Source organism: Balaenoptera physalus (assembly GCF_965194825.1).
Source record: "Balaenoptera physalus genome assembly, chromosome: 8".
NCBI classification, from domain to species: domain Eukaryota; kingdom Metazoa; phylum Chordata; class Mammalia; order Artiodactyla; family Balaenopteridae; genus Balaenoptera; species Balaenoptera physalus.
In genome coordinates this window covers 78,833,331-78,847,080 of record NC_138887.1, presented here as the reverse complement: position 1 = coordinate 78,847,080, position 13,750 = coordinate 78,833,331, and the positions used below count along the sequence as shown (strand labels likewise).

Sequence of the window (13,750 nt, the reverse complement as noted above, 5' to 3'; positions counted from 1 at the left end):
TCAATTAAAATTTTGGAACTCGGCAGAGATAGTAGAAGGTTAATGGAAAGAGCCTGAGTTTAGGCATCAGTTGAACATGTGTTCGTGTTTTGTCCTTAGCACTTGCTTGCCATGGGTCTTAGGGAAATTAGGTGACTTCTCAGTTTTCTCATCTGTAAGATGTGACTGATCATACCTACCCCTTAGAGTTGTCTTCAGGAAAGATTACATGTTTATCACTGATCAGAATGCCTAGCATATGGTAGGTACCCAATAAATTATAGCTATTGTTATTACTAATAAAACTATTGAATATTTTATCAGTAAATGCTATGTAGGACTGCCATATTGGAAACAGTTTGAGAGTGGAAAGGGTATTAGAGTCTTAGGCTGTGAATACCCAGGTGAGTGCTGTGGGCTAACTCCAAAGTAGGGAGATTAGTAGCTGTGTAAGTGGCTACCAACCAATGAATTATTTCTCTCCGTCCTCTCCTGTAGGATGTGGACAAGTGGTCCTTTGATGTCTTTTCCCTCAATGAAGCCAGCGGAGATCATGCACTGAAATTCATTTTCTATGAATTACTCACACGCTATGATCTGATCAGCCGTTTCAAGGTCAGTGTCTAATTGAAAAAAAAAACTGCACACATTTGTCCATCCTTGCATGATTTAGGGGCTAAGACCAAGAGAATCCTTTTAATGTAGACTGAAAACTCTCTGGGGTGACTTGGGAAGCATCATCTGGACAACCACTGCATGAACTCCTCTGTGGTGGGAACTTTTCATTACTCCCTTGTCTGGTGGGCTCATCAGCAGGGGAGAGGCTGGAGCTGCCCATTTACATCCCAGTCGTCCTAGAAGTATGGCTGGAAGCCTGAACCAGCAGAGCTCCCCCGCCGGCTCTGCCCACAGATCTCATTTCAGCGAGACTTCGTGTGCTAATGACCACCACCAGCAAGGAGACAGGAATGGAGACAGAGTGCACATCTGTTATCTCCAAAAACTTCTCTTTCGGCCACTTGGCTCAAATTCACACAGATATTCTCAGTTATCATCTGTGACAGATCATTGGTATTTCCCAGCCATTCATGCTTCAAATTAATTCTTCACCTTTAAGTAAAGAGCATGAATCGATTCCAGTGTTCCACCTCCTCAGCCTTCTAATTCCACAGACTCTGGAGGTGGGGTCTGGTTCTCCAGGGAACTTGAGCATCATCTGCTGGCATCTGTCATATCATGCCAATTACATTTCTCTCATCATATGGATGAGTCTCCGGAAAATGCAGGTCTTTTTCTGTATAACATATTGATTTCTCTGGGCAGCATGATTCTTTATCACTTTCCTAAGGACTGCACATTTTGGGATATCTTTCTTACATAGCCATAAGCACTTTATGGCAATGGTCCTTAATTTCTTTTGCATCAGAAACCTGCTTGGGGCTTCCCTGGTAGCGCAGTGGTTGAGAATCTGCCTGCTAATGCAGGGGACACGGGTTCGAGCCCTGGTCTGGGAAGATCCCACATGCTGCGGAGCAACTAGGCCCGTGAGCCACAATTACTCCAGGCCTGCGCGTCTGGAGCCTGTGCTGCGCAACAAGAGAAGCCACGATAGTGAGAGGCCCGCGCACCGCGATGAAGAGTGGCCCCCGCTTGCCACAACTAGAGAAAGCCCACGCACAGAAACGAAGACCCAACACAGCCATAAATAAATAAAAATAAATAAATTAAAATCAAGGTGTTGAAGACTTCAAGGAAGAATCCACTAAAAAAAAAGAAACCTGCTTGAAGATCTGATGGCTCCTCAAGACCTCAGAAGAAAGTTCCCGTGCACATGCACACACCTTTACCTAGCATTTCAGTGGCTCATAGATCTCCAAAGAACAGCCCAAAGAACTGAGGTTCATTGGATCTTCATTTTTTAAAATGATAATGAATTAATCTCTCACATCTAAAAGGCTATATTTAAATTTTAAAAATCCACAAATAGTAAATATGGAACAATGTGCCCAAGGAAGAACATAGTATGGATTCTCATGAAGCACTCTAGTAGTATTTTCCTCATCTTTTCTTATGAATGTGATTTCTAGTCTCCTGGAACATACACTCTCTCCTTTTCCCCTAGTCTTGTAATTGATAATTTACCCCAAACCAAGGAATTGATCCAGAAAACTACTCAATGAATGTTTTCCGAGTCTCTTTATTTTGTACAGGCATTCTGCACTTGCTCACTTTCTGCCAAATAGGAAACGAAGGTGTCTGTGTTATACATACTTGAGACAGGAAGCGGCTAGGATAACTGGAAGTATTTTTCCAAATTGCAAGGCACCAATAATAAATTGCCAAGTAATAAACACAAGAACGCAGCTTGTTTCTGTTATAGAACAGACTATCACTTGTGTTTTGGTTTTTTTTTCTCACCTGTCCAGTGTACACATTACTCCTTCTAAAGGGTGGGGTTTTCAGAAGGCGGCAGCTTGTGTTTGTTTGCAATCATTTTATAGCTTAAGATCTTTGTGTACTTATGTTTTCCCACAAGTAAATGAGATGCTGCATAGTATGTGTTCATTTATTTCTCAGGAAATAAAGACTTGAGCCTTTGCCTGAGAAATAAATGAGCACCTACCTTTTTGCCCTCAATGTCCTTGAGATGATCCTGTGTCATTACCCTGGGCCTCTGAACTGGAAAACAAAGAACAATTTGCAGGGTGGACCAGGGACGTCCTGTTAGATTTTCAAATTATCCAATACTTTGTTCAGTGTCTTTTATTAACTTAGAGAAGTTCTAATGTCCTCATATGATATCTTACGCCTTCAGAAAGAGGCAGCTAGAGTACCTTAGACTTTTGCATCGTCACTCAAAGCTGCTAAATCACTAGCTAATTAACCTTGCCGCTTTCTTTCAGATCCCCATTTCTGCACTTGTCTCATTTGTGGAGGCCCTGGAAGTAGGATACAGCAAGCACAAAAACCCTTACCACAATTTGATGCACGCTGCCGACGTTACACAGACTGTGCATTACCTCCTCTATAAGACAGGAGTAGCAGTAAGTACAGATAGAAACTCTTAGATTACACAAAAGATGTGATAATGATTTTTTTTGAATTGGAGGCTGTTTCTATTCTGATGAGGTTGAACCCACAAGAAGTGCATTGTTTCATGGACTTCCTATTCCCCAATAATTATCTAACCAATCATGGAAAGTCTTGGGGTTCCTTACTGCCTTTGAATTTTTCTCCATCTTGGACTTGATGAAAGAAATATCTGGTAGTGCCTTGTATCCTTACTAGGCTATGGCCAAATTAAATATAATTTCTATAACTAAATATGTATTTCCAGATATGGAGAGTGGTACTATTAATCTCTTGCTATGGTCAGTTACAATGATATCCATGCATATTGAAATCGTATTGAGTATACTTGGGAACCATGCTGTACACAGTTAGCTTTTGGTTTAAACCAGTAGATCTTTTTCACAAGGACTCTGTTTATTCTCATCTTATTTATGTGCATTTGATTTTTTTGAACCTAAGGATTAGTCTTTACCTCTAACCATTTGGAATTTTCTTGCTTGTTTTGAACGTTTTAGCTCTTTAGATATTTTTGAATCTCTGTTCTATAATTCATTGCATTAACAGACCCACTCAACTTGGTTATCTGTGCCTTTGCCCTCTTTACCTTAATATAAGCCATTCATTTTAAATGTATAGCTGTTAGTGACAAACAGCTAGGTCTCTATAGTAAATAGAGGCTGTGGCTTTTTACTTTGAAATCTTCTGAATTGACATGGAGATAGACATTTTTTGGGGGTGTGGTTATTAGTTAACCCATAAACCCAGTACACATTTGTTATCTTTTTCTTCTAGGGCGTGTTGAGAGGCTTGGTCTAATATCTCATATTAAATATGGAATAAAGTGGGAGGAGTGTGGGCTCTAGAGCTAGATATAGTTGCATATAAATCCTTGCATAATTACTTATTAGATTTTGTGACCTATGATAAATTGCTTGAATCTCTGAGTCAGGATTTCCTCATTTCTAAAATAGTGAAAAATATTCTGTCTGTAAGAAGTACTGTGATGGTTAGGAATAAAGTATCAAAAGTATGAAGTGCTCTGTCTCATAAAGGAAACTCAACAGTTAGAAATTGTTGTTATTAAAGATTTCCCCCAAACCTCTCAGCAGTTTTCATTTTTTCCTTACTGTAAAGCTGATTTCTTAAAAATATTGCTTAAAGAGATGCTTTTTAAATTTTGGAAACACTACATAGGAAACCTGTTTAATATGATAGTTTTTGCCCAAAATTTAGAGCAAACGTCATAGTTAATGGTGGTTCAATAAAAGCATGGAGCAAAACGGGATGCTGATATTAATATTGCTAGTGAGCATTTTTCTGGAGATCTCAGTCAGTGCAATATGGTATCTACAAAAGTTGAAGAAGCATCCTATGAAAATAATTTGATCATCTCCTTTAAAAAAACAACAAAAAAAGCCAACTGTAAATTATTAGATCATATAAAAGGCCTCAATAAGATATGGATAAAATACCTGTCTTATACACTGGAAATTAACAAGTATAGTAGAAAAACATACATTCCCAACAGTTATTAAAAAATCTATAAATTACCCATGAAGAACTTCAAAATTAATGAAAAGGAGACTGTAAAACTAAATTAAGGGTACAAAAATAACATTTAAATAAGTGAAGAAATACACCATGTTTTTAGTGGAAAGCCTCAGTATTAAATAGATGTCAATTTTCCTCAAATGAATGTTTATAGATTCAAAGCAATACCAATAAAAATTCCAGTAGGATTTAACATGAAACATGATAAGCTGAGTCTAAAATTTATGTAAAATAGATATTTAACAACCTTAGAAAAAACAGTTTTGAAAAAGACAATGTGTGTGGTGGGGTAGTTCTTACTCTACTAGATGTTAAAATATCTGCTGAAGCTATAGTAATAAAAACAGTGTGGCATTTGTGCAAAAATAGACAAATATATCAATGGAATTGATTGGAATTTTAAAAACTGAACCCAAATATTTATTGAGCACTTTTTATGTGCCAGATACTTCTTTACAGGATGAAGATACATTGGTGCTCTTACAGAGCATGCATTCTAGTGAGAGGTTACAGATGGAAGACAAATAAAAAAGTAAACAAGAAAATATCCCTAGTGTTCTGCAGAGTATTAAAATAGGGCACCCGCATAGGGAAAACTGGGAGTTTTATTAGATAGTCAGGAAAGGCATCTTTCCAGAAGTAATGTTTAATCTGAGACAGTTGTGATTTTAGGCTTGAGCCATGCTAAGAACTGAAGAAGGTATGCCAGCGGAATTAGTGCAGGATTAGTACAACATCCCTCATGACGAGAGGGAGTAAAAATGTACAAAATATACACTTACATTTATAAAATAAATAAGCCATGGGGATGTAATGTACAGTATGGTGACTATAGTTAATAATACTGTATTGTGGATTTGAAAGTTGTGTAGAGAGTAGATCTTAAAAGTTCTCATCACAAGAAAAAAATTCTATAACTATGTGTGGTGTGGAGACTTACTGTGGTGATCATCTTGCAATATGTACAAATATTGAATCACTGTGTTGTACACCTGAAACTAATGTAATGTTGTATGTCAGTTATACCTCAACTTAAAAAAAAAAGTCCCTCATGAGAGAACAGCTTTGCTACATTCAAGGAGCAGTAATAAGGCAAGCACATGAGGGGGACAGAGGTGCAAGATAAAGTTGGAGGAGAAAACGGGAGTCAGACCAAGTCAGCTTTGTAGGCCTGGGTAATGAGTTCCAGTGTTATTCTAAGTACAGTGTGAGGCAACTAAAGGGTTTTGACAATGGAATGAGATGATCTGATAAAGACTAGACAAGGATTACCATGGAGAGTGGATCTTGAGGCGGCTTGTTAGAAGAGATACTGGTGAGATAATGGTAGTTTGGACTAGGAAGGACATTGCTGGGATATAGAGACCAAAAGTTCTGTCTCTGAGGTAGAGATAAAAGAATTGGGTGGTGAATAGGATTTGGAACACTAAGGAGAGGAATCAAGAGGACATCTTAGATTTTTGGTTTGATAAACAGGGTTGATGAGAGAACCTGGTAGCAAAGCAAGCTTTAGGGGAAGGGAAGTCAAGAGTTTTGATTCAGACATGTTGAGTTTAAGATCCTTATTAGATATCATTGTGGAGATGTCAAGCAGGAAGAAAACTAAGGAGTCTAGAGTTCTGGAGAAGGGTCAGGGATGGACATGGAGATTAAGCATTCAGGGGCATATCAATATTATTTAAGAACATGGAACTAGATGACGTGATATAAAGAGAGGGCATAAATAGAAAAGTAGAGGGGCTCTGAAGTGAGTCTTGGAGCAGTTCTAAAGTTTAAAATGAGGGTAAAGAATTAGAGCCAACAATAATAACTAAAAAAGTATGGCCAGTAACATTGGACAAAACGCAAGAGAGTGTGGGGTTATGGACACCAGGGAAAGAAAGTGCTCCAAAAAAAACTGTGACTTATGAGGGACATGCTGAAAGGTCTAGTGGGATGAGGACAGAGAAGTGACCACTGCCTTTGGTAACATGGAAGTCATTGGTGCCCTTGTCATGACCAGTCCCAGTGGTTTGTTGGTGATGGAACAGGGACTGGAGTATAGGGACAGAATCACAGGTGAGAGGGTGAGGACACGTCTATAGAAAACAATATTAGAGGGAAAATTACTCAGTTCAAAAAATGTTTTGGGGACAGTTCATTTGGAAAAAAACGTACTGTTTTTGTCCTACTTGAAATCATTCACCAAATATCAGACAAATGAATTAAAGATGTGAGCATAAAAATTTGATTATATTAGAAGAAAATATGAGGATATGTGTATAGCCTTGAAAAAGGAAATCCTTAAATAAGCCTCAAAACATGAGTTATATAACAAAATATTGATTATTTTGAGTACATGGAAATTAAAACCTTCTGTAGAATAAAAAAAATCACCATAATGAAGTAAGTACTTGAGGAAAATACATAGAGAGCAAGGATTAAGATCCAGATTATATAAATAAATCAACAAGAAAATGGCACAAATTCCGTGGAAAAATAGGAGGAAACACATTGACAGAGTTAAGATTCTCCTATCGTAAAGTCTCTGTCATGGGCTGAATTTTGTTCCCCCTCCCTCAAATTTATGTGGTGAAGTCCTAATCTCCAGTGCCTCAGAATGTGACTGTATTTGGAGATAGAGACTTTAAAGAGATAATTCAGGTAAAATAAGGTCATATGGGTGGGCCCTAAGCCAATATGATTGGTGTCCTTATAAGAAGAAGGGATTAGGACACAGACATGCATGTGTACTGAGGAAAGACCTTGTGAGGATACAGAGAAAAGGTGGCCCTCTGCAAGCTGGGAAGTGAGCTGTCACCACAAACCAACCCTCCTAAAACCTTGATCTTGGACTACTAGCCTCCAGAACTCTGAGAAAATAAATTTCTGTTGTTTAAGCTGCCTAGTCTGTGTCGTTTTATTATGGTAGTTCTAGCAAACTAATACAGTAGCAGAGCCAGGATTTGGTTTCAGTCTGACTTCTAAGGCCATGTATTTAAATATTTAGCCATGCTTCTGCAATGCTGGTGGCAAAAAAGAACCCCTTATATTCTTACACCTCAGTATCCTCATGTGGTACTTCAAAATACTGTGGTGAGGATCAAAATGGATGTGAAAATATACTTTGAAATCATCTGTTTGACATATTTTTAGTTAATACCTACTGTGTACAGTGTACTATGGAGATATAAAGGTGAATCATACACAGCCTTTTTGCCCCCTAGAAAAACTCTCAAGTCTTTATACTAATGCAAGTTATCATTACATAGATGTTATATCATAGCAGCCAATGATCATGATGTACTGCATACTATTCTTAAATGAGCTCATTTGCCATTTGCCATTGAATTTTCATTATCAATTCAGGCCGTATTCAGAATAATTCTTAAATATAGAAAGTACTTCCCACCCACTCTCTCTTGGAAACACAGCTCAAAACAAGCTTCTTTCATTGCAAGCTGACGAAAACAGTAGGAAGCATTCTGATGAATGGAGAACATATTGTTACGCTAACCTTTCATTACAAACCAAGCGGGGTGGGGGGGGGGGAGATCATTTCAGCTTTATAAACTGTAAGACACGTAGGGAATGAAAATATCCCATTGATAAAGTGATGCCTGGGCTTCAACATCAACAGTATTACTCATTGTAATCTGTTTATATTAATCATTATTGCTTAGCTAAGATGCCTAGGAGATGCTTGAATCTTTTCATAATGATTTTGCTCACGTCTAAGAGAAAATCCTTGAACAGGATTAGATTGAAGAGTTGTTGATTGAATAGATATGAATCAGACTCTGAGCTCCAGTCTGCTTTTGAGTTAGGTCAAAAGATTCCAGACTCCAAACCTGTCCTCTGGCCCTTTCATTGCTTTTATCAGGCAAGGTGCTGTTAATTTTCCCTTTGCTTATTTTTTTTTAGAAGGGAGAAGCTGTGTATCTTATTCTTTTGATCATATATGACATCATTGTATTTACAAGGGAAACACTAAGGACATCTTTCTAAATGGCATCTTGGTGCTAAGTAATTTTATAAAGGTTGTGGTCAGTAGAATTTTGGCCCCCATGATCTTTGCCCTCTGATGTCATACTTGTGAATAGGTTACATTAGATGGCAAAAGGGATTCTGCAGATACAGAAGGCTGCTAATCAGAGGGCCTTAAACTAGGGAGATTATGCTGGATTCTCCAGGTGGGCCCAGTGTAATCACATGAGTCCTTAAAAGTCAAGAGATGTGACAGAAGAAGGGTGAGCAGGACTCAATCAGCTGTTGCTTGAAGATGGAGGACCCCAGTGGAAAGCATGAGAAGGAAATGAATTCTGCCAGTACCCTGAATGATGAAGCGGATTTTCCACAGAGCTTCCGGGAGGAGCACAGCCTGCCAACACCTTGGTTTCAGCCTTGTGAGGTCGTCACCAGAAAATCCAGCCTCACGGTGCTGGCTTCTGACCGACAGAACCGTGTGCCAGTAAATGGGAGTGTGTGCCTTACATTTATGGTAATCTGTTAAGGGAGCAATAGAAAACCAACAGGAGTTGGAAACAGATTACTAAAGAAACTCTATCATTTACCTGTCAAAGTCAGAACTTGCTAATAATGTCTCCACTAGCAATGGGGAATTATCCGTGTCTTTTCCTTGAGGTTTTCACTGCCCTCCACGTGTCCCGCCCCAACCCACATACATGCACAGCTTGCTCTCCTGAGTCATACACAGCAGAATTCAAAGTCTACCTTTACCAGTTGTCAAGGTATCCCTGTCATTGAATTAGTTGCGACACATATTTTGTAGGTAGGGAAGTTCTGGATAGGATCTGTGACTTGTACTTGTCACAGTTTGATAAATCTTGAATAAAATTCTCACAGGACTTAGATTTCTGACATTTTATGGATTGTCATAAAACCTTCGGGGTTCATAGTAATAATGAATTTGGAAAAGGCAAGGAAATCTGAGCTATATTAAAATATTAAACCCCATTTCCCTCAAAATAGCTTCTCCCACTTTCTCTGTTTCTATTAATCCTGCCATCTAATGCCACCCACCATTTTTTCTTTCCACTCAGGTTAGGAATGTCACGGTCATCTTGAATGCATTGTTTTCTTTGACTGCAACCTCTTCCTGCCCCTCTGCATTCAGTGAACTGCTCAGTTGTAAGGATTCTACCTCCATACTGTCTGTACATTCTATAAGGACTTTCCAATCCAAAAGTTCAGCTCTTATTTCTTTCCTTTGTGCTCTCTGCTCTTCTTTCTCCCTTTCAGTGGCATGCCGACCATATTACTCTCTTGCATGTAAACTTCACTGCCTAATGAACCTGGTTTGTGTTCCTTTGGTTTTTAATGCCTGTCATCATAGGGCCCTAATCAACCCTCACTCCTGCTCCGCTAAAGGGAATCATTTCCTTACTGGTGATGAATCAGCTTTTGCCACTGGGACTTGCTTCATTGTTCATTCTGAAAATGCCCAATTCCATTCTTGCTCAGTCCAATCTTCATTATGGTTTTATTGTTTGTTGTATGTTCATTTAATCGTTTGTTGGTTTTGGTTTGTTAGAAGTAACACTTAAGATAGGATTTCGTCAGTGTATTTGGATAAGGACAGGAGTTACACTGCTGTTTGTGAGAACAGTGATTATGTAGTTACTTAGACACTTTCTGCTGGCTGGGCTGATGCTCTGTGATTCAGATTTATTTAGATGGTACACTGCCTCCCATTCCTGATCTTATTTTAACATGTTAAATTAACTTGGCATGAACTTGGAGAAAGAGATACATTGGTACTTGGGAGTGGGTAGAGGGAGTTGGGGCAGATGGGTGGGGACAGGGTGTTGGGGAAGAAAGGAAAGACATTGCCAAACTGAGAAAAGTACATATGAATGGAAAATATCAAGAAAACTTGTAATATAAAATCATACATATATAATTTTATGGAGAATTGAGTAAACACACGAACAACGACCCAAAGGAAACGTGACTTAAAAATTATAAGTAAGAATTCTGGAGTCAGAGGGTGTGGCTTGTCTCAGGACTAGCTCTGAGACCTTGGGTAAGTTACTGAACCTGTCCCAGCCTCAGTTTTCTCATCTATGAAATGTGGATGACAGAGTACCTACCTTTATGGAGTTGTACGTATTGTATGAGTTTCTATGTATAAATAAGCCGACACAAAGTGAGCTCCCGTAAGTGTTAACCCTGATGAGGATGATGCCCTTTGCTGCTTTCAGAAGAGTTTTTCAGTTTTCTTGCAATCTGCACTTATTTACCCATCTCTTTTTTATTTAATTCTGTTGATTTTTCATCTTATTCTGTTTTCTCCTTGTGTCTTTCTGCTCCTAGTAGTACATCAATTTGTATTTTGCGACGTATTATGAAGGACTCCAAAACGTTTCCTGACATTTCATGCTGGATTCTGCTAGAAATCATTTTTGTTTGTTTGTTTGTTTGTTTTTGTTTTACATTTTCATAACATTTTAACACTTAATAGAAACTATGTACAATAATTTTTTTATTGTATCTTACATAAGATAGCCACTACAGAAATTTACATAGGTAAGAAGTAAGATGGATGGTTAGGGAGGGCCCAGTCCTGTGAGCTATTTTCTCAGAGGCTATAGGTCAGAGTTCATTGAGGGGAGGGGCTTCAGATTACCCAGTTAGGTGAGAGGTGAGGAAAGGCTAAAACACAGGTTGCTAGACAGAGTTATCCAGCCATTGGGTCCATCAATATCCCAAGACTTGGGAAATAGCATTACAAAAATCTCTCTCCCCTTAAGTAAGCACAGTCCCAAATACTGTCAATCCCAGCAGCTCTGACAGGAATCACCTATCTCTCTCTTCCTTGCCTAGAGTGGGAAGACATCCACAACTTTTAGACACTATTGGTCCCTTCCCCCAACATTTGGTTTGACTGTAGCACTTGATAACCCAGAAGAAAAACAAGGTAGTCTGGGTTGTCCTTTAGTGAGAGACGGTCAGAAATACCTGTTTAAAGAATTTGAAATACAAATCCTCCAAAGTCAGCTGGTTCCCAAAACAAACTATCAACTGACAGAAGTGGGTTCTGGCTTCCCATTTGCAGTAGCCACTCTACTTTGAGGCAATGGCACAGAGGCTTTCTCAGAATGGAAATCACTTTTCTAAATGTAGTTTTTTTCCTGAGTTATTTCTGTGCTCATTCTTTCCTTAACTATGAAGTCTTTTTTTCATAGGTTGTATGTAGTTTATTTATTTTCCCCTTAGCCATCTTCAAAGAAGGCAATAATTTCAGTAAGTTTCTTAGATGAAGATGAAAATTAGTAGTTAATGGGAAAAAAGTTAAAGTGAGAATTATTAAAAATTGACCTGTTCAGTTTTAAATCATTTTGTTAACTTAAATCAAATAAATATATTTTATTCACTAATCTTTAATTCAGAACCCAGGCTGCTTTCTGAATTCTTCCAATTTAGGTACTCATGTTTGTCTTGCATTACCCCTGCTCCTGTCTAAGACTTCTAGTTTCATTTCTTTAAAAGGAAATGGGAACTTAAAGATTCTCATGAAGAAAACTGAGTGCAGAATCTCCCTAAATTTTTACAATTGTCTTCTACTGTTTCCCAGTTGTCACACCTATTATGGTACCAGTTCTTTTAGTGACTGTGCAAAGCATTGAACTTCTATGGACATAACTCTTTGTATTCACATTTTATTGGTTTAGGGTATATTTTATTACATAATTAGAATAATAACTGCAATTTGTCAAAATTGGGTTTGGGATAAACCACGCTGAAACTTGGAATCATTAACTCAACTAGTACAAAAGTAAGCAGGGGTACCAAAGGGTGAGCTGAGAGTATGGAAGCTCCATCCTGTGGGCATCGAGCAGTGTGGTTTACAGAAGGGAGGAGAGGCATCAATGAATCCATAGAGTCTCTGAGATGGAAGTCGGTTGAGGGAGCTTCGAACACAGCCGTGGTTCTCAAACTCCAGCATGTATCAGAATGATCTGGATGGCTTGGTAAAACACAGATTGGTGTGCTGCAACCCAGAGTTTCTGATCCAGTGGGACTGGGGTGGGGTTTTGCATTTCTAACAACTTTCCAGGTGATAGTAACTCTGCGGTTCCAGGGAACACAGTTTGAGGACCACTGAGCTACAGCCAGTTTTGGTGATGTGGACGGGGACAGGTCTCTTCAAACATCAGCACGTACAAGGCAGAAGACCAGGTGTTATCTTCCCATCTGTCTCTACCTATCCTCCTTCTAGTGGATAGGCATTACGTTTTCTGTTACTCTTAGTTTTTGGTATTGTGTTGAAGCAAATTCTTTTTTTTCTCTGTCTACTTAGGAACTTCATTTGGAATTTGGGAGACGATGCAATGAGGGCTGTTAAAGTTTTCATGTTCATTGTTTTTTGCTTCTTTGAAAAAATAAAATAAAAACTAGTAGTTAGCTCTTTCAACTGTGCTGGGCATGCTGTTTTCAAATCACATATCCTCCAGTCTTCCTACAGAAGGAAAAAAAACCATTTCTGTCTGTCAGAAAATGTGTGTTTGGCAATAGCTTGCCAGCTGCAGAGAGGAAAGGCAGCAATGTGGGTGTGTTGTCAGCAAGCTGAAGACTTTATCTGAGAAGGAGACATTATCTGATTGCTCTGTAATCTCCCTTTCAGAACTGGCTGACAGAGCTGGAGATCTTTGCTATAATCTTCTCAGCTGCCATCCATGACTATGAGCACACCGGAACCACCAACAATTTCCACATTCAGACCCGGTGAGGATGTTGAAACGTTTGGAGAAGAGGCAAGAGGGGGCAGGGATAGAGTGTTGAATTCAGAGAGTTGCAGTCACCTATCTTTCGCATGGTGGCTCTATTTTGTGTTTCTGAAAAACTGAAATTATAAACAAGAGATTAGCCCAGTCAGCTTCAATCAAAACTTAAAGAAGCCATTTGCTCCTAATTCTCCTATGTTATTTACATTAAATATGGATATCCTTTTCTTCTCTATTATAATGCTAGCTATTTATGTATGTATGTACTATGCGTACTCTACCCATTTCTAATAGGAGGTGGAACAGTTTCCGTAAAGGTGCAGATACCGTGTAGACTAAATCACTGAGGACGGGCAAGGATTGGAGTGAGTCTGTTGACATTAACAATGGCAGAGCCCTCTTACCCTCTTACCTCTGGAACT

General features: G+C 38.8%; 1 protein-coding gene across 11 annotated transcripts in view; it reads left to right on the top strand.

The window, feature by feature from the left end:
* PDE1C (phosphodiesterase 1C) overlaps nucleotides 1–13,750 on the top strand; it is a 599,843-nt gene that overhangs the window by 498,016 nt on the left and 88,077 nt on the right. For all 11 annotated transcript variants that reach the window (XM_082471771.1, XM_082471770.1, XM_082471767.1 and 8 more), the window contains 3 exons: nucleotides 478–594; nucleotides 2,883–3,023; nucleotides 13,229–13,329. In XM_082471771.1, the coding sequence (XP_082327897.1) occupies nucleotides 478–594; nucleotides 2,883–3,023; nucleotides 13,229–13,329 (359 nt within the window). The remainder of the gene's footprint in view (nucleotides 1–477; nucleotides 595–2,882; nucleotides 3,024–13,228; nucleotides 13,330–13,750) is intronic.